The sequence below is a fragment of the Aedes albopictus genome, chromosome 1 (genome assembly GCF_035046485.1).
Source record: "Aedes albopictus strain Foshan chromosome 1, AalbF5, whole genome shotgun sequence".
Classification (NCBI taxonomy): Eukaryota; Metazoa; Arthropoda; class Insecta; order Diptera; family Culicidae; genus Aedes; species Aedes albopictus.
The window spans coordinates 195,563,409-195,585,454 of record NC_085136.1 but is presented as its reverse complement, the minus strand read 5'-3'; the positions used below and the strand labels follow the sequence as shown (position 1 = coordinate 195,585,454).

General features: G+C 41.8%; 2 protein-coding genes and 1 non-coding gene across 4 annotated transcripts in view; 2 read left to right on the top strand and 1 right to left on the bottom strand.

Annotated features, from left to right (window-relative positions):
- The window catches only part of LOC109397249 (autophagy-related protein 16-1), a 332,447-nt gene that overhangs the window by 4,677 nt on the left and 305,724 nt on the right, over positions 1-22,046 (top strand). The gene's annotated exons all lie outside the window — the stretch shown is intronic.
- On the top strand, positions 14,682-14,755 carry Trnar-ucg (transfer RNA arginine (anticodon UCG)). The gene has a single exon. It is a non-coding gene; the product is annotated as a tRNA-Arg (tRNA).
- The window catches only part of LOC109397248 (uncharacterized), a 377,190-nt gene continuing 372,214 nt past the window's right edge, over positions 17,071-22,046 (bottom strand). Inside the window, exons 7-8 of the mRNA XM_019669568.3 lie at positions 18,940-20,324; positions 17,071-18,873 (exon numbers count right to left, since the gene is read on the bottom strand). Of these exons, the coding sequence (XP_019525113.3) occupies positions 18,665-18,873; positions 18,940-20,324 (1,594 nt within the window). The 3' untranslated portion in view covers positions 17,071-18,664. The remainder of the gene's footprint in view (positions 18,874-18,939; positions 20,325-22,046) is intronic.

Sequence of the window (22,046 nt, the reverse complement as noted above, 5' to 3'; positions counted from 1 at the left end):
GTTTGAATCCCAACTTTGTTGAACTTTTAGGGAAGATTATGTCCGCCTCAAGCTCTCGCATACTGATTGATGTAAATCTGACTCACAAATTCCCAATCCAACGCTCAGTTCGTCAAGGAGATCCGCTAAGTATGCATCTCTTTGTCATTTACCTCCATCCCCTCCTAGTAAAATTACGCACCATATGCAACAATCCGATGGACCTGGTAGTAGCATATGCTGACGACATATCCATCGTCATAACAGATATCCGGACTTTGGACGGTACTCGGGATCGCTGTTGAACTTCGACAAGACGTTTGCTGTGAATATCGGAATCGAAAATGAAGAAACAGATTCTGTATGGCCACGAGTATGCGAATCAATCAAAATATTAGGAATAACTTTCTTCAACTCGCAAAAGAAATTAATCGATTTCAATTGGGGCGAAACCATTAGGAAAACGTCACGGTTGATATGGATGTTCAAACCAAGGAACTTCATGCTGCAGCAGACAGTGGTGGTGCTTAACCCTTTATAAGGCAGTGGCAACTATATTGCCACCTATTGTTTGTATTTTTTTCTGTTATATAACAATTTATTTCGAACTTTTTTTTTGGTTTACGCAAAATTGGTATTATTAACAACGCCTGGTATTTTTTTGGTACTAAACAAAACTTAACAACAATTTGGGAGCCATTTGTAGTCTCAAAAATGGCTAAATTTGACCGGGTGAAGAAAATTAGCTCAAACTTATTGTAAAATTATAGAATTGGTAAATATTTTAAGAAATGATCAAATTATGGGTTGACATGATGAGCTGAACTACACAGTTTATATTATGGGTTAAGCCCTAATAAACTCAAAAATCTCTTTTCCGGATTTTTGTCGAAGTCAAAAGAAGAAAAGTACCCTAAACGGGCAGTGACAAGAATATTGCCACCAGCGCTGGTGGCCTAAACGAGCAGTGGCAACTATATTGCCACCAGCGTTTTTGGACTGAACGGGCAGTGGCAACTATATTGCCACCTAGATTTTTGAGAGTTTCTTTCAAACAAAAATGGCAGCACTTTTTTTGTGCAATAAAACTACAAAAACTATCCTTAAACAAATGCAAAACGATCCATAACATATATGTGCATGTTCCACAGAATTGAACCGAAAATCCCTAAAAAAGCAAATATGATCCATAAAAAACTGCAATTCGATCCATTATGAATGCTGAATTGAGCAATAAAGAGGCTAATAAGACCCCATAAAATGATTATTTAATAGCGTTTAAATTCACCAAATGATCCATAAATCTATTAGAAAGGATCGATAAAATGCCACATTTTGTCACATAAACCATCTGTTTTGCTGCCTAAAAAATTAAGTAAGGACCATAAAAATTAAGGTATTATCCATAATATTTGCCAATCTGCTCCATACTTTAACTAAAAATGAGCAATAAAAATAAAGAAAATGTCCCACAACTTTTATGAAATAGTGCGCTAAGAAAGTTGCAACGATCCATAAAACATACAACTGAAATTTAGTGGAAAACCACATAAAATACGGTCACCCTCCAAAAGTTGCATGCAAGTTTTCATACTAACATAAATACTATACTGCGCACCACTTTCAAAGTTAGGTCCGACGCACGGATTTGGTGAAAAATCCAAGACCATCTCACTGAAACATTCCCTCTTTCGCTCTTTCTTGTGTGATTTCTTGATGAGCGACAGTGACATTGCAGTATTGTGACTTCAGAGTGAAGTAAAACAGTAAAGTTTTGAACAGGATCCTAAAGCCTCATCCAGAATCTTCATTTATGTTGAGACAATTTAACTTAAATTTCAGCCGATACGAGTTAGGTTTCAGTTTTTTTTTTTAATTTTGATCATTTCAGGTTTTAATACCAGATATCATTTCATGCGTACACAATAGTCAGAAAACTTAAGCTTCCGTTTCCCACCAGTCAGTTAACTGACCTTAGCTAACCTATTACCATAGTGGCAACTCTTTAAGCGGCAGGGGAACTATGCCATTAGCACGCGAAGAGTTGTTAGACCACTGGCATAGGCGCTGATTCATGGGTGACAGGGCACATGGCCTTTACAGCGAGTTTGACTATTTTTGCAGCATATGCGATGAACAGGAAAAACAACCAGAAATATGATGATAGCGATAAATAGGCAAACCCTCCTAACTTGAAGCATGAATTGATTATTGATATACTGTTTTGTGAGATTGTGAATGATATATTTTTACTAAGAGAACAAGAAATCTTTCTAGGGTAGCGAATCACTTGGGCAGTGGCCGGTATTTTGGGCCTATACGTATCTCATCGCGCTCCAAAAATTGTGTCAATTGGTTCAGAATTCAGAGTTATAACAGAAATGTGCCCAAAATAGAGCCCCTGCCGAGATGGTTCCATTTCCCTATGTATATAAAAATGAATTTCTGTGTGTCGGTCTGACCCTTATGGATTCGGAAACTACTGAACGGATTGGTATGAAATTTTGTGTGTGGGTATTTTTGAGGCCGAGGAAGCTTCTAAGCTTGGTGTGAGACCTCTTCAGTTTCTTGAATGGAGGGCTCCCATAAAAATTACTTTGCGGGGACGTCCCTATAGAGCTGTATGTCAAAAAACACAGTAGGTAGGCAGTACAACGTTTGCTTGCAGGGACAGCTAGTAATACATATGCTTTTGCTGATTGTGGGATTCTATAGAATCCTGCATGAAAAATGTTTTGCTGTATTCCTATCATAGAAGCGAATGTTATGCTTGTTTTACACCGGGATCTATCCCGGTTAGCTTGCCTAAAAATGCACTGATCAATATTTACCAGTACGTAGTCTGTTATTATATCTGTGATCCCATGTGATTAATAATGCCCGCGCTGGAGTTCAAGGTGGGCTCTTTGCAGTAATATTCAGATTTTGTACATGTTTTGTACATGTGATCATGTATATAATCATTTCCATAATAGTATGCGTTGACAACTCTCCTAGTTCTCTCAGCCTTATAAAAGGTTAATACGTTTGTTATTTCAAAGCTGTGGTTCCTATCATCTGTAGTCAGCATCCCGAATCAAGCTGTGGCTCGGCTTACATCGCTCATTGGCAGCTTCATCTGGGAACGCTATTCCTTCAGGATCCCTATCGAGCAACTCACCTTGCCTATAAATAAGGGTGGACAAAATTTGCATCTACCAATGCATAAATGCAAAGCCTTGCTCATCACGAGGTTCCTTAAAGATCTTCAACACGTACCATTCGCTAGCACGTTAGCCATCTTCATAACCCACCAAACATACGCGCTATTCCAGCCCACTACCCGTGTATGAAACCCATTGCCAGGGATCTTGCTTACGTTCCCCAGCAGCTTAAGGAAAACCTCTCGACAGCAACTCTTCACAACTTCAACCGGGAAAAGCTGAAAACTCCCAAAGTAACAGAAGAAAACCCTGGATTGAACTGGACGAGAATCTGGAGGAATATCAGAACCAAAGGACTCACGTCAGCCGAACAATCCACGTACTACTCGCTAGTGAACAGAAAAATTCCATACGCTTTGTTTCTACATCGTCAGAATCGAGCAGATAGCCCGATGTGCCAACAATGCCCAAACAACGTGGACGATCTAGAGCATTTTCCGCATGCCGAACAACAAATGGTTTGTGGAGACATCTTCGACCAAGACTGGAAACAACTTTACGTAGGAGGGTTACATTTAACGATCTCCAGTTCCCGGAGCTGGAAACGTTGCCAGGAAATATCAGGCGCTAAAGCTATAATATTACCTACATAAATTTTAATTTAGATGCCAACGACGATCTTTTAGAATTTGTTTTAAATTGTTTGTAAATGCGTATTAGTAAAACCCGACTAGAGAAATAAAGTTCAAATAAATGTGTTTAAAAAAAGATTGAACTAGTTACTTGATTAACAAAATAATACACCTAGTAAAATATTTGAATTTTTGTCAAATACACGGTATTAGGAAGCACACGGTATTAGGGCATGGCACGGTATTGCGTATTGTTTATTACAAATTAATTAATTGATCCTCCATGATTCATTAATGAATCTGTAAAGCCCAGCAAGTTTTTGGTACCTACAATAAAATTTGCATATTCCGACTTTTTTATATAGAAGAGTACTTACTTTACCTCACCGATCAGGCTAAGGCCGGGGTGGCCTCTGCTGTACATAGTAGCCATCTCCATTCCACTCGGTCCATGGCTGTTTGTCTCCAGTTCCGCATTCTGCGTAGGGTCCGCAGATTGTCCTCCACTTGGTCGACCCACCTAGCTCACTGCGCACCACGTCTTCTTGTACCGATCGGATGACTCTCGAGAACCATTTTAGTCGGGTTGCTATCCGACATCCTGATGACGTGACCCGCCCACCGTAGCCTCCCGATTTTCGGGGTATGGACGATGGTTGGTTCTCTCAGCAGCTGATGCAGCTCGTGGTTCATTCGCCTTCTCAAAGTCCCGTCTTCCATCTGCACTCCGCCGTAGATGGTACGTAACACCTTACGTTCGAAAACTCCAAAGGCGCGTTGGTCCTCTGCACGTAAGGTCCATGTTTCGTGCCCATAGAGGACGACCGCTATGATTAGACATCGCAGCGTTTTGTAGATGGTTAACTTCGTGTTACGGCGAACTTTATTCGATTGCAGAGTTCTGCGGAGTCCAAAGTAAGCACGATTTCCTGCCACAATGTGCCTCTGAATTTCTCTGCTGGTGTCGTTGTCGGCGGTCACCAGTGAGCCCAAGTACACGAATTCTTCAACCGCCTCGATTTCATCACCGTCGATATAAATTTGGGGTGGCGGGCGCGCTGATTCTTCCCTGGAGCCCTTTGCCATCATGTACTTTGTCTTCGACACATACTTCCTCCTCCCAAATCTTGGTAGTTGTTGGGATGTGTGACGGAGCAAATAAAGATACAACCGATCAAGTAGAGAGAACGAATTCAACTGTACTTTTATTCAAGGCAAATACACAAAGTGAAAAATAAAAAGGCGCGTGATGTCAAGTCTACACTCGCTTCTACACATGGCAGGGTTGCCATGCCTTCACTCCTCCTCATCACGTGCTGATCTAAGGCCAATCCTGTCTCGCAGCGTCTCCAACTTGACACGGCTCAACGGCTTGGTTAAAATATCGGCAAGCATGTCTTCGGATGGGCAATAGATCACGTCGATTAGTTTGCGCTCATGAAGGTCCTTGACAAAATGGTATTTTGTGTCAATGTGTTTTGAACGCTTACCGCTGGTTTGACTGAGCTGCTTAATGCAACTCTGATTATCCTCAAAGATGCATACTGGCTTCTTCACTGGTTCGCCGAAATCTCGCATAAGTTTTTTCAACCACATCAGTTCTTGGCAGCTTTCCGAAAGCGAAATATATTCCGCCTCTGTTGAAGACAGTGATACGCATGGCTGTTTCCTTGCGCACCAAGAGATGATTCCTCCACCAAGACGAAATAGAAATCCTGAGTTTGATTTTCGATCCGAAACGTTTCCGGCCCAGTCGGCATCAGCAAAACCTTCCAGTTCTCCGCAACCACCGCCCAGTTGAAGCTGCAGACCACTTGTAGCTTTCAGATAACGCAATGTCCTCTTTGCCTCCGTCCAATCTGCAACTGTCGGGTTACTGACTCGGCGTCCAAGAATCGAAGCACTAATGCCAATGTCAGGACGAGTATGAACGGATACATAAAGTAGACCACCAACAAGGCTCTGGTAGTTGTCGTTATTAGGAAGCCTTTCTGCCTCCTCCTTCTGCTGAATGTACCCCGGGTCCATCGGAATACGAGAACCTTTTGCTTGATCCATTCCGAAACTGGCAACCATTCGGTTAATGTAGGCCTGCTGGTTCAAACAGTAACCTGTTTTCGTTCTGGTAACCTGTATTCCCAAAAACTGTTTGACATCTCCTAGCGCGGTCATTTGGAAATTGCTGTTTAGTGTCTCCAGAATATCGTCATACTCTTCTAGGGAACTCGTGCAGACCAACATATCATCGACGTATACCAAAATATACGCCACATTTTTGCCACGCCGACGAACATATAGGCACGGGTCCGCATCTGCAGGCATGAATCCCATCTGTCGTAGAGTCTCGTCCAACTTGCGATTCCACATGTGCGCCGACTGCTTGAGCCCGTACAAGCTTTTTCGTAGTAGGCAAACTTCATCGGGTTCCGCAGCAACGCCTGGCGGTAGCTTCATGTAGACCGTTTCCTTCAAGTCACCGTTTAGATATGCGGTCTTAACATCTACATGTTTTACCAACATGTTACGCCGACTTGCGATGGTCAGCAGCGTTCGAAAAGTAACCTGCTTTGCAACAGGCGCAAACACTTCATCGTAGTCCAGTCCGAATCTTTGGCTGTGGCCCTGGGCTACCAGACGCGCTTTGTAGCTGCTAAGTCTTCCGTGTTCATCCAGTTTTCGCTTATATATCCAACGACATCCAATTGCCTTCTTTCCCGGCGGCAGCTTGACCAGGTTCCACGTCTTATTCTCCTCATGCGAAACCAGTTCGTCCTTCATAGCAGCAATCCACTTCGCGCTTTCTGCTCCTGTTGTAGCTTCCTTGTAGCTTCTTGGCTCCACCGGTTGAGGACAGGCAAACTTACTGGTAGCCGAATAACGTTCCGGCGGCACTCCTTTGTTCACACGGTTGGAACGACGTGGTCCTCCGCTGGATTGCTCCTCCTCGACATCATCTGACTCCTCCTGAATCGAATCACATTCGTCACTGGGCTCCGAAGCATCTTCATCGTTGTTACAGGCATCCTCATACATTGTAGGCTCGTCCTCGTAACCGTGGAAATCTTCTTCTTCGTAGCCGAGGAAATCTTCTTCGTCCGAAACATATTCTTCAGGTAGACGATCCTTCCGATTTACCGTCGTAGCAGGTACAGACAACGGCGGTAGTTCCATCAGCTCCTGACCTCGGGACGAATCTTCAGCACTCGAAACTGAAACTTCACGTGTGGGTAGAAATCTTGCGTCCCGACTAAAAACAATCCTGTGAGTTTTCGTATCCACAAACCTCCACGCCTTGTGTTGCGATGAATACCCAACAAAGGTCATCTTCACCGCTTTCGATTCGAGTTTGGTACGCTTTTCTTTTGGCACGAACACGTAGGCTTCCGACCCGAAAATTCGCATCATTCCAAAGTCTGGTTTTTCATCGTGCCAAATTTCGTACGGTGTCAGCTGGACCGGTTTGGTAGGTAGCATGTTTTGAAGGAAATTTGCTGTATTGACAGCTTCAGCCCAGTACCGGTAATGCATACCGGCATCGATCATCATGCAGCGAGCCATTTCAACTAATGAACGATTTTTTCGTTCGGCGACGCCGTTTTGCTGCGGCGTGTAGGCGGTAGTAAATTGCTGCAATATTCCTTCATCCTTCAAAAACCGTATAAGCTCGGTAGCACGATACTCACCGCCTTGATCTGACCTAATAACTTTCGGAGGTTTCCCAAATCGTGTCTTCATAAACTTCACGTAGTCCTTGATTGCATCACACGTTTCGGACTTCTTGTGCAGGAAGTATAGCGTGGTGTAGCGGCTAAAATCGTCGATCAACGTTAAAAAGTAACGATGACCACCTGGCGTGACTGTGTTCATAGGCCCACACAAATCACTGTGCACCAGGTCTAGAACAGCTTTCGATTTAATTTTAGCCTTTTTGGGGAACGGAAGACGAGTCATCTTTCCCTGCAGACACGGTTCGCAAATTTTATCATGGGAACAGCCACCTACCTTGATGCCAGTTGCCAGCTGCTTACTTTCCACGTCACGAATTACCTGGACGTCCCTGTGTCCTAGCCGGCGATGCCATTCGTGAACACAATATTTTCCGCAGCTTTGCTCCGTCGTTGCATTCGCTTGTTCCACTAGTCTTAGGTGGTAGAGACCCTTCAGCTTGGGGGCCACCGCCACAACTTGACTTCCACTTGCTATTCCGCATCCTGTTTCGCTGAAAGTGACCGTGGCTCCTTTCTGCACCAGCTTGCTGACAGACACCAGGTTCATGTCGAGATCCGGTACATACAACACTTCACTCAACGTTATCACCTTTACACTCGTGTTCTGTCCGTAGCAACGCAATTTGCAAATTCCGACACCTTTCACACTGGCACTTTTGCCGTCAGCAACCGTAACTGACTTTGGAATGTCAATACGCGAACGGTCCAGCGATTCGAAATAGTCCTTATTGGCACACATATGTGAGCTCGCGCCAGAGTCGATTATCCACCCGTCGACCGAACTGTCACTCACACCGAACGCAAACACTTCTTCTTCTTCTTCCGATTTCACCAGTTTTGCTTTTGCCGGTTTACGATCGGCCTCACTGTGGTTTCGCGCACTTTCTTTGTTGCTCTCTTCTTTGCTCTTCTTCGCCAAAAGCTTACAAAAGCGCTTTTTATGTCCCACCTTTTGGCAGTGATGACACACAATGTTCTTCTTCTTTTCTTCTGCCTTCATGGCTACTCCTTCCACTGGTGTTTTCTCCTTTCGCTTGAGGACCTCATTGACGATTTTGCCTTTAACGAGCTCCAACGTCAAATCGTCCTCCGAACGGTTCTCCAACGTGGTGGTTAGAGCATCAAACGAGCTAGGCAGGCTCCGGAAAACGAGAATCACTTGCAAGTCGTCGTCTAGCTTGGTTCCGGCGTTTTCAAGCTTCTCGAAGAGGTCTTCGAACTCCTGCAGATGCTCAACAATGTCGTCTCCCTCGTGGTATTCAAGGTCACAAATCCGCTTCAGCAGTTGAACCTTGGAAGTCAACGTTTTCTTTTCGTGTTGCTGCTTCAAATTATCCCACACAGCTTTCGCGGTCGTAGTGTTCCGAATATGGCCGTGTTGACTCCGAGTAAGCAGCAATCCGATTGTCGCACGCGCTCTTTGATCTGCTTCTTCCCAAGCAGTAACTTCAGCCGCGTTCGCGCCGTTAGCAGCAAGAGTTGGCTTCACTCCCGGCGAAACGTACTTCCACAGTCCTTCCCTTACGAGCAAAAATTCCACCTCCAACTTCCACGAGTCATAATTTTCATTGTTCAATTTCGCAATACCCGTTCTCTCCATTTTCGCCACCGATTTTCGCGATTACACTTGAAAATTCAAACCGAAAAATGTTTTTCAACGCGCACGAAAAACAAAATGGCTAACACCGGCCCATAACCTGTTGGGATGTGTGACGGAGCAAATAAAGATACAACCGATCAAGTAGAGAGAACGAATTCAACTGTACTTTTATTCAAGGCAAATACACAAAGTGAAAAATAAAAAGGCGCGTGATGTCAAGTCTACACTCGCTTCTACACATGGCAGGGTTGCCATGCCTTCAGTAGTGTAGTGCTCTCACCAGTGCTTCTCCACCGTATTTTAGAAGCTCGCTTGGTAGTTGATCTGCTCTAGCGGCTTTGTTGTTTTTCAACCGGCCAACATCCTCCTCAATATCTTGGAGGTCAGCGGCCGGAAGTCTTTCGTCCTGTGCACATACTCCTAGATCTGTAACCACGCCACCTTCGGTACTTGCAACGTCGCCATTGAGGTGCTCATCGTAATGCTGCCGCCACCTCTCGACCACCTCACGCTCGCTCGTGAGAATATTCCCGTGATTATCTCGGCACATGTCGGCTTGTGGCACAAAGCCTCTGCGCGAGCGGTTCAGCTTCTCGTAGAACTTTCGTGTGTCCTTAGCGCGGTACAACTCTTCCGTCGCTTCGCGATCTCGTTCTTCCTGTTGGCGCTTCTTCATCCGGAAGACTGAGTTCTGCCTGTTCCGCGCCTGTTTGTAACGTGCCTCATTCGCTCTCGTACGATGTTGCAGCATTCTCGCCCATGCTGCATTCTTCTCGTTTTTCAACTGTTCACATTCGCCGTCGTACCAGTCGTTTCTGTGATTCGGAGTCGCGAAGCCTAGTGCTGTAGCCGAGGTACTACCTATGGCGGATCGGATGTCCCTCCAGCCATCTTCAAGTGTAGTTGCACCAAGCTGCTCTTCCGTTGGTAGGGCCACTGCTAACTGCTGCGCGTAGTCTTGAGCCACTTCTACGTTACGAAGTTGCTCGATGTTGAGCCGCGGCGTTCGACTTCGACGCGTGGTGATAACTGTCGAAAGCTTTGAGCGCATGCATACAGCGACTAAGTAGTGATCCGAATCTATATAATCTATATTCGCACTGCGGTATGTGCGGACGTTGGTTATACAGTATTGTTCCGATTTTATCACGTCCCTTTTCGAAAATGCTTTTAAATATTCTACAAAGTCAAAACGTATTTTCAATATTTTTAACGTTGCAAAACAAGCCTTCAACATTATTCTTGAAGATGAAGGGAAACACTTGCGCTCAAATGTAGCAAATTAATGAAAAATGAAGGACTGACGCGCGGAGGGCGTGATAAAATGGGAACATTACTGTATCTGAGAAGAATTTACCGTCGATTAGAACGTGGTCGATTTGGTTTTCTGTTTGATGGTCGGGTGATCTCCAGGTGGCTTTGTGGATATCTTTGCGGGGGAAGAAGGTGCTTCGGACTACCATACCACGGGAGGCTGCAAAGTTTACGCATCGCTTCCTACCTGCGCGTTCATGTCGCCGACAACGATTTTCACGTCACGCGGCGAGCAACCATCGTATGTTTACTCTAACTGTGCGAAAAACGCTTCTTTCTCGTCATCGGGTCTCCCTTCGTGTGGGCAGTGGACGTTGATGATGCTGTAGTTGAAGAAACGGCCCTGGGGTGACATAAGAGAAAATCAAAATTTGTGTCAGCCTTATTCGCAATGGGGATTTTTACGGGTGGCTTATTGGGCCTACGCCAACACTCCTGTCTCGCCGGAGGGCCATCGTGCCAGTTCTGTTTAACGTCCCAACCAACACTGGGACGACCACGCTGATGGGGCTACCACCTTGGATCTAGCTGGGCGTGGTGCAGCGTTTCTTACTCAGCCGCTGGATGCCAGAACAGACGCTGTTTGAGCCGCACCTCCTTGGTGAACAGACACTTGGATCGTACCTCCTCAATCTAGCTGAAGTCAGAAGGACAACAGTGCCCAGGCTGCACTACCAGCTAAGCACACAACTCTTAGCTGGCGGTCTTTGTCATCGCTTGACCCGTGGAAGCATGAGGTAGGAACTTGTGAGGACTAGAGCTATGTTGGATGCTCTCCTTATCAACTCACCGTTTTGCAGCCCATCAAAAATGAGATGGGATGTCGTAATAGGTTGACATTTTGACTAGTTATTTATCAAAGTTGCTTCTCAGATTTGTGAAAATTTCAGTGGTGTACAAAATGGCATTTCACAGATATTGCTTTTCAGAAGTGTTTATGATAATTTCTGAAGTTCAAGTTGAACCTTCAAAAATGAATAAAATTCAAAATCATCCAAAAAAGTTTCTAGGGGTGCCCCAACAGATTTGAAAATGGCATTTCTCTACATTTTCCATGCACTTTTATGACATACTAATGGGGTCTTTGATCACGGCAAAAGTTTTTTTTGTCGAACAGTGTTATTTTGGAAATTAAAGAAAAGAAACAAATAATTTCTCGAGCATGTTGATAAAACTAAAGTACCTAACAATATGTTTACATTTTTTCTCGCGTGACGTCATATGGACATTCGTTTCTAATTTAGGTTTTAATATCTCATATCATACTCAACTTGGTTCATGGGCCATTTAATGCCAGATTCCTTCTTGTTGGAATTTCTCAAAAAAAAAAAAAAACAAGCTGTAACTTATATTACGGAAAACCTCAGAATTGTATTCCCACCTCTGGGATTCCACGCCGAAGACCCAGCGCCAGGTCTAGCTATGTACAAAGAAATATGACAGCAGACGCAGGACAGTTGGCAATCCTGATATTTGGTGGCAGTCATCCGTTAGTCGCGTGAGTGAATTGTTGTCATACAAGTAGACCATTTGTTTTGTTAATGTTGACGGTTTTCTTGCCGTGTTGGTGTGGAATTTAGCGATTTGCTTATCGCACGCGTAAGCCTTCGCTGGAAGAAAACCTCATGTAATCCAGCGAACCAACGTAAAATTTTCAGTGAAAAAAGCAATAGGGGGATTAGGGGCGTAATGGACACCCGGGGCGAAATGGACACCCCTGTTTTTGCCGAAACCGTTGACTTTTATGTAAAACTTTTAATGCATATGTGTAAAGGAACAAGTCATTGTTCTATTCTCCAAAAGTACCATTTATATTGCTCCAAAATAACCAAAATATCGTTGAAATTGAAATATGTTTTACATATGATGAAATTCTTATAATTTCGAAGTAGCATCAAATAAGGTATGGATATTACGAGTGTTGCACGCTATGTCCGAAGGGAAGTATTATGAAAATCGAATGTACCTCAAATGCTATTCCATAGGATCATAGGTTTGGACCTCTTGTTTCAGAATCTGTGCGGTTTAAAATATTTCATCTTGGGTTTTTCGATTTTTTTGATTTTTTTCCTATTTTCCCATACAAATGGCGAAAAAAGTCATTTTAAGGTTAATTTCATCCCATATAAAAGTGTATGAAAAAAAAAACCCAAGATGGATTATTTTAAATCGCATATATTCTGAATCTAGAGGTCAAAAAATACGGTTCTAGCGAATAAACTTTGAGGTACATTCACTTTTCATAATACTTCCCTTTGGACATAGCGTGGGTTGGAGTGTGTCCACCATAAAAACAAATGAATTGTTACCTTTTCTACATGTATACGGGGCTGAAAGTCTCTTTAATAAAGACAAATCAATCAATCACATGTATACGAAGATTTAACAATGGATGAAGTATTTTATTTTTGATCAGAATTTACTTAAAATAGCAATTTTAATGTTGTAGTCGATTCGGGTCGAAATGAACACTGGCTACTATGAATGGATGTACACGCATTGCATACTGTTAGGCGTTTTAGAGAGTTTGGAAAAAAATCAATCCGATTATTTTAGCCTAAAGTTTATTTAATTAACTTTGATGTTATGTAAACTCGTCTAAGATGGAGTAATATATCTGTTGTATTGATCTCTGTAGGCAAATTACTTGTGTAACTGGTCCATGTAACCAAAGAATTACCATAAAATATGCAGGGGTGTCCATTATGCCCCGATGGGTGTCCATTTCGCCTCGTACCTTTCTTACCAGCCCTAAAAAACTTACGGTTTACAATTCATTATTTTTTCGCAATATAGATATTCTACCTACTGTAAATGATTGAAAGACGTAGGAAACAAGTTGAAGAGTTGAAAGTCAACTAATAATATGTTAGGTTTTACTCTGTTTTACAGGTCTAACGTACTCATTTGCTTAGAGTGTCCATTATGCCCCTAATATCCCTATGTTTTCAAACATTTTTGAGCCCAGTTAACAAGTTACAGCTTGTTAATTTTTTTTGAAAAAATTCCAATAAATTTGCATTCTTAAATTTTATGACAAACGCCGCCCTGCAGTTGAATCTCGCATCAAAATGGCCCATCAACTGTGAGTCCTTGACCTACCGAACAACTTTGCCGAAGACACCAACTCTCTAAGTAATCATGACCCTGGGATACATGGGATCTGGTATGGGGTAGATACAGGGGATAGACAAAATGATCGGGACAAGCAAAATTTTCACTTTTCAAAAAATGTTCAACTAGCTGTAACTTTTCGGAAAGTGCATCAAATATTTTCAAATTTTTACTGTGAGTGCATCAACTAGTTGTGCGTCAGTGGTTCAAATTTGAAAAAGATCGGACCATTCTCCACGAAGTTATAAAGATTCTTAAAAAAGGTTAAATTTTCCGATAGCCAACTTTGAGCTGTTATATCTCCGGATTCAATGAACCGATTGAAATGAAATTTTGACCATTTATGACTTATATAATGAACTCTGGAAAACATTTAACTAAACTTGAATTTTTTAACAAGAGACAAAATGTATAGCGATTTTAATTTTTTTCACGATTTTTAAGTAAATTGGTCCATTTTTAATATGCATTCTAAAACTTTTTCCATTTATTGGTGGCTAAGTTGTTAGTTTCCTTCAAAACACATTTATATATAAGTCAATTAGAGGGAAATTAAATGAACTATAATTTGCATCTTGAATTTTGAAACCATGTTGGTATTTTGGAAAATTTGGTGTTTTATTAGAAAAATAATCTTATCGTTATAATTTTCTTCCGTGTTAAGATTTTTAAGTTAAGTCAACGGTTTTTCATAGCTCATTATATAAGTCATAAATGGTCAAAATTTCATTGCTTTCGGTTAATTGAATCCGGAGATATAACAGCTCAAAGTTGGCTATCGGATAATTTTACCTTTTTCAAGAATATTTATAACTTTGTGAAGAATAGCCCGATCTTTTCCAAATTTTGACCACTGATACACAACTAGTTGATGAACTTACAGTAAAAATTTGAAAATATTTGATGCACTTTTCGAAAAACTACAGGTAGTTGAACATTTTACCTGTCCCGACCATTTTGTCTATCCCCTGTAGTTGGTGCTCATGAAAAAAAATCATAGTATCACTGATTTATATCAAAAGACATCCCGTTGATTGAGAATTGTAACATCCTCAGCGGTTGAAGGACGTGGATCCCACAGTGATCAACTTCACCCCAGATAACGGTACCTATGTTTGAATGATGAAGCAACAACAGTCCTGCAGTTACAAAAAAAAACAGCTGATAGGCTGACCGTGTGGCCTAATGGATGAAGGCGTCGGACTTCGAATCCGAAGATTGCAGGTTCGAGTCCTGTCACGGTCGAATGCAGTGGTGTACTTTTTAGCGAATATCATGATGTATTTTCAGAAAATATACGAGATATGTATACAGAAATGGTATTAAAGAACCAGTGTTGAGAATGAGACCAATGGTAGTTTGTCTGGCTTGGAAAAAAGTCCCAGTCCATTAGAGCTCTTTTTTCAATTCATTCACTAAAATACAAATTGATATACCTATGTGCGTGATTTTTTATTACCGAGATTTCACTGAATCAATTAAGGACAGACTTGTTAGAATCCCAAAATGGTTGCCACAATGGCCGACTTTGGCACCTACTCACGATTTCAAGCGCACAAATTTCTTCGTGAATAAAACCAGCGCATTTGATCTTCTCATTTTAAGCTAATTACAAGTGAGCAAGAACAGAATAATAAAATGCACTGTTGTTTGAAGCTTGCTTCTTGAGATTTGTGCGTCTGAAGTTCTGATGCACTGTTTACGCGGGATTTCAAGACATTTGTCCTTAAACATGCCACAAAAAAACAGACCCGAAAATAAAGAGGGGAAATTCGATGATGCAACAGGTGGTTATACGGCAGGGATGCTTATGGCGAGATGCATCTCGCTTATGTGTCTGTGTGTGGGAAGACACGGATGCTGCGCAGATGCTGTATGGCACCCTATTCTATTTCAGCGGGATGGTGTGCCGCATGGTTTCGTTTGGTTGTTTGTTTTTTTCTTACTTGAGGGGAAATTCGGTAAAGTAGGGAGCTTCTGGCCGTGTGGTGAATGTTGTCAGGGCATTTATGGGTATTGACTAAATGAGTGTGGGTTCGATTCCAGCTTCGGTCGGGATATTTTAATTGCAAATATAGAAGATTTTAAAATCTATTTGAGCGCATATGAGGTATTACTCAAAACGATAAAAAATGTTGTAAGTGGAGTGAAACGTGAAATTTTGCGTAATTATTCAATTTCCACTGGTGTAGCGGTACCCAGAAATATGTTTTTAAATGAAATTTAAATGAAAATTTTCCATCAGTAGTTGGACAAATTGAAACCACAGCGTCCAATCATTGAGAGGTACACTCCCGATCAAAAGTTTGGGGTCACCCCCTCAAAAACATGTCATTTTTTTAGGCCCATATCTTCGCCAATTTGCGTCCGATTTCAAAACCCTAGGTCTCATTCAAAAGATAATAAGTCAAAGAAACTTTGAACATGATTTAAAAGAAGCTTTTTCAAAAAAAATTCTATGTAATTTTAAGCCAAAGTTGCCAAATTTTCTAAAAAATGAATATAAACTTACGGCAGTGTCGCTGGAAATTGGGTCGACCAAATTTTAAGATGAGAGCGGTAATATAACCCATTTTCTATTAGCTTTCAACTGATTTTTACAGAACTTAGCTAAAACATCTAGAAAAAAAGTTATTAAGTAAATTAATCCTTGATGTCATCGATCAAAAGTTTGGGGTCACCCCTCAAAATGATGTATCGGCCAAAAGTTTGGGGTCACTAACGTAAAACATGGAAAAGTGATTTGTTGATATCTTTGTCATCTTTCATTCAATTTTAATTCTTCTTGGCCTATTTGAAACAAAATTAATGATACTTACTGCATAGACATTATACCACACATAATTGTTGAAATTTACATACTAAAACTTAAACTGCCAAACTTTTTGAAGTGTGGTGAAATGTCTTAACTTTACATAACATTTTTATATACAAAAATCGTTAAATACGTTAAGTTGAAGACATCAAATGTAAATTTAGTTAATTATCTTTGAAATGAGCCAAAAAGAACTAAAACTGAACTATAGATGACGAAGATATCACCAAACCACTTTTCCATGTTTTACGAAAGTGACCCCAAACTTTTGGCTTTATACATCATATTGAGGGGTGACCCCAAACTTTTGGTCGATGACATGAAGAGTTAATTTACTTAAAAGCTTTTTTTTTCTAGATTTTTTAGCTTAGTTCTGTAAAAAGCAGTTGAAAGCTACTAGAAAATGGGTCATATTACCGCTCTCATCTTAGAATTTCGACCCAATTTCCAGCGACACTGCCGTAAGTTTATATTCATTTTTTAGAAAATTTGGCAACTTTTGGTTAAGTTTACATAAATTTTTTTTTTAACTTCTTTTAAATCATGTTCAAAGTTTCTTTGACTTATTATCTTATGAATGAAACCTAGGGTTTTGAAATCGGACACAAATTGGCGGAGAAATGGGCCAAAAGAAATGACATGTTTTTGAGGGGGTGACCGCAAACTTTTGATCGGGAATGTAGGTGAATAGATGATGATAATTAATCAACATTATAAAATTCTCAATAAATAAAAGTTGTTCAGCTATGATTTTCAAATTTTATTTTTATCCATAAAAATAATGTTTTACATTATGTGTTGTTTTTCGAATACATAGAAAACATATGCATATGTATTTTATGTATTATACTTTTTCGTGATCATTTCTCGCGCTGATCTCGAATCGATGTTTTGTTCGATTTAATGTGTACTTAAAATTATACATTAAATTATGCTTCATTTTTACTAACTTTCGTTCTCTCATTTCCTTCTTGTTTTAAATAATAATGTTTGACTCTTATTCGGTGTTTCGCAATGTTGTTATTTTTTGTTGTATTAAGTGTCTCTATTCAGGAAGTCACAATTAATGCTTGATGATGAATGGTTAGTAAGCTAAGAATCTATAAATAAATAGCTTGGAATAGTGAAATAAAGGAAGTCTCTGTATTTTAATTCTGTTTTGCTATGTAATCTACAAGTACGGTCAGTTAGTTTAGTTTCATGTAAAATACTAATATTGAATTCGATTTTCTGTTCTATTTATCTCTTATTGCATTCGATTTGTAACTATTAAGAATATATTTCTGTAGTTCTAAAATAAATTACAAAACAGAGTGGGAAAGATTTTTAGCTAGCGTTGTTTATCTGCACTGAGAGTTTCTAAACGTAGGGGATTAATGAATAAAAAATAAATTATGATAAATGCTTAAAATTGAGCTTAGAGCTTGCTTCGGATTTTCCGCATCCGGACAGTTTGTGTGTGTGTGTGAGTGCAATGGAGCTCAAATAAACCAAAATGTTCGCGTTTGTTTGAACTCTAAGCTGCAGGTGCCGTTTTGCCTTTGCGGAAAATCGTCATTTCCCTATGCCCAGTACTCGGGAGAAAAGGACAAACGAGTATAAATTGCTTGTGCTAGAAGAACAGAATTTTGTTAGAGTTCAGTTTTTTCTCTAAAGAAAGATTAGTTAAACCTAAGTCACACTCACACAACAAATTCAGGCACACAATCCACACTAACTCGTTTTTTTTTTGCTAGAATACTATATCGGTTTCAAAACATTCCTCTCACTGTCATTCGTATCATGCAAATTTCGTTTCTATACTACAGTCGTCCTATTCTCCCTTTTGGGAATGTAAAACATAAAGTTTAGTTGGATATTTGAATCTTGTGTAGACCTTCTAGTGTGCTTTTCGTCTACATGGAGTGTTGATTCTTTCGTTGCATAAGGCGAAAGGGTGTAAAAGTAAGCATTCAAGGAAAACTGAAGGCGCGCGAGTGTGAGAGTTACGGATATTCTCCAACATCGTCTCTCACACAAGAAGATTAGTCATCAAAAATGTTTCCTTAGAAGGTGTTGGTTTGGGAAGAATATTACATAATTAAATAGACCATTAAATGGCAGTTCCGTTGCTCGACTTTTTTCCGTGCAGCTCGAACCGAGCTGAACAAGGAAAAACATATGCTAATTCTAAAACAAGTAGATGTGCTCTAAGGGATCTAGAATCTTGTGATGATGATTTTTGTGCAATGAATTGTTTCGATATGGGAGGGCATTAATCTGTGGATTACAGGGGTGTGGAAGTAGATCAGCCTTATGTGGTATATGTGTTGTATGTATAGATAGGGGAGAAAGACTGCTTAGAAATGCCTGCCGGCATAGCCGCTATCGTAGAGCTTGCACATGGAATCTCCTCGGCTGGCAACCATTGCTGGGCTTGGCATGACTGACGAACCCATCGATGCACTTTCGAACTGACGCTGCTTCCTGCGACGCTGCCACAGGAAGGTCCAGATGGCAATGACAGCAAGTTGTCCCAAAAGGAAGACGGCTCCGGCAACAATGAGACCTGAGGAGAAAAAAGGCAGAGTTAACAATGACATATGCATCGAGTTTGTAGTTATTATGATCTTACCAAGTCCATTAACGCAAATGCCTTGAGAGTCGGTTGAAGCAACGAACACTGTCTCACTATTGCTGATCTTAGGCTTAGCTTGTTGTTGTTTCTCAAATCCAAATTTGTCAGTAATCTGGATCGATTGTACAAGAAGCATATCATCTTGAGGAGCCTGGTGGGTGGTTTCACGGCGTTCGCGGCGGAAGCTATGTTCTTCGGTGACATTGATGGAGCGACGTTTACGTCCGTAGGACACAATAGAGCGAAGTTCACCGGCAGCGAAGTCGTCTTGGTCACACTGCACAGGTTCACAGGTTGGCATGCACGGGGTGACCAAAGCACGGAACTGAACCATTTCCGAGGATGGGAACTTGAAGGCATCGAAATGCGAAAGCAGGATCTTTCCGGAGTTGGCACTCTTGTAGATTGGTCCCATGATGAAATGATCGGTTGGGCAACCACGGGCATCAATGAGAGTGATTTCACTGCTGTCGACTCCATCCATAGCAACCAGTTCGCGGACAAAGATTTCATATGGCGATTGTGGGTCCAAGATTTCGAAGCGCAGGGCAAGGGGATCTCCAACTTCGGCAGTGCGCATCATGTCCGATCCGTCGCGAGAAGTGATCTTCATTACAACATTAGGTGAGTCAACAACCACTTCTTCGGACAGTGCTGGTTCGATATCTCCGGTAACATCAAGATCAACATCGTTGGATACAGTCTTATTGGTAAGATCGTACTGGCAAGTAACGGCAAGTCCCAAATCGGATGAAGTGACGATAGTGTCATGGTGCTGGATGACCACGTCGTTGAGATACCGGCCCAGACCGTTTTGACGAACGTTGCAGTCAATGTCTTGATAGGCCATGCGCAGTTCAAACTCAAGCGAGTTCTTGACATCAACGGAGCAAGAGTTGGGAGCACCCTTGGCGTAAACCTTGCCGTCAAACAATTTGGAAGTGCGGATCTTGGCAATCATATCTCCAGCGCGACATTCGATAGACACATTGTAGCACGAGGAAAGTTCGTAGGTGGCAGCTTCTGGCACATCTAAGTAAGGATCCTGAATATCGGCAAGGGTGGCACGGCTGTGATGAGACAGGCGGCAGACCATATCTCCGGTATCTCCGTAGTCGTATGAGTGGCAACGGTAAGGTGAGCTCAGGCACAATTCACGGCATTCGTCAACACTGGCAACGTCCTGGTAAACAGAATCGACAGTCTTCAGGATACGGCCGGACATACGTTTGAACTCGCACAGTTTCGTTGGCTCTTCGGCGCAGTTGTTTTCCAGATAGTCAGATGTCTCAGCAACTTGGAATGCACTGGAACCGGCCAGCGTGATGCGGTCCATATCGGACAGTTCACAAGTCATGGTAGACTGGTAGAAGTTGGCAGACCTGCGGAAAATGAGAAAACAAAGACACGGTTAATTAGAGTGGTTTAGTGTGATGTCCAATATGCAACAGCTGGCTCGTGTCCAGAGATGCTAGCCATTAGATAGCTAACAATGTATCATAAAAATTGCAACAAATTGTGCTTCCGCGTCGGCTACCTTGTGTTACTTCGTGATGTTCAGAGTTTTTATTTGTTTGCCCCCCAACTACTGGCATTGACCAATATCGATAGCATCTTTAACCGGGGCTAACATGAGTCGAGCGAAGCGAATATAAAAGGAGTGAAGCCAATAAAATATTTCGTATGACACAAGGCGCAGTCGAATGTGTATTATTCAAATCTCAGCAGTTAGATCTGCTTGTTGTTTGTATGGTTTGGATTTGCGCCTAATACTTCTGGGGGTTTCTCGTGAGGGCATAGCCCAATATGTCCTATAATTACTATCGATGAATTAGACGGGATACAAGGAATGGAACCTTTTGAACAAGTTATGGTCGTCACCGTAGGGATGTACGTATCATAAATTTCCGATCTATGAACGGACAGAGACGCAAAAGCTTTGGGTTTAAGTAAGAGCTAGGAAATTGAAAGAAAAGGTTTTTCTTTTTGAAGAGTGTTATTCATTTTAAATCAGGAATGAATTCTTCTTACATTCTTTTACGTTATATTGCCGTGCACTGATTACTCATAATCATAATCAGAACCGATATCTTACGTGCCTCCAGGACGCATAGCAAACAATACCGTGTGTGCATTCGCCTTTCCCCTGCAAACAACCCTGCGACGAAGAAACGTAAGTTCAAGCCATAATTATCAGGCTGTTATGAATTCTGCGGGGGAGCATCTTCTTTGACCCTCGTCAAACGTGGTGTGACGGGAGGGCAAGCAAAGTGCATGCCAACGGCGTGGCGTTTGGAGCCGCCTAGATCTGTCAAGAAACGGTGTGCTTGTATGTGATCCATTTTGGGTTAATAGGAGAACAAAATCGCAAGAAGATACCACTCCGTTGAGACCAACGTCAGTCGTCCAAACACCACCGCCACAACAACTGACCGCGCTAGATGATTGGGGTTGGTAATTGGAATATCTTTACCCCATTCCCTTTATTGAAACAGCGATAGCGATGACTACACCACCGCCGCACCATGTAGCGCTAGATAGCAGGAGAGACGTGGCTGAGCCTAGCTGTTCTTGATGGCTATCGGTTAGTCTCTGGAGGCCAGGCCCATCTTTATCATTAGCTAACAAGACGGAACGGGGAAAATGCGAGTAAACATACCATGACCCGACCTTTGAGACCGTTTGAATTCCTATTGTACTAACGGAGATGGGCGTATCGTGATGCCAACAACGGTGAATGCCCATATGTGCTGCAGCTCTGTGGTGGACGTTGCGGCGGTGGCGGTGGCTGCAATTATCTGCAGCAACCCGACGCGACGGATTGAGCAGCTTAGTGGGAGACCTTTCTGGATTACGATTACGAATCATCTTTCCCGCATAGGTGGTTTTTCTTTGCGAAATACTCTGTGCTTAATAGATGACGTTGATGTGTTTAAAACAATTTCTATCGAAAACGCCTATTCGAATAAAAAACTTTGGTAAGAATCGGTTAAAGTGTTTCAAAGATATCATTAGAACTCGCGATGAACTCCTCTGCAAGGTAAACACTCCTTCGTCATATAGAAACCATCTGACCTGCAAAAGAAACACGGAAATTTTGCGAA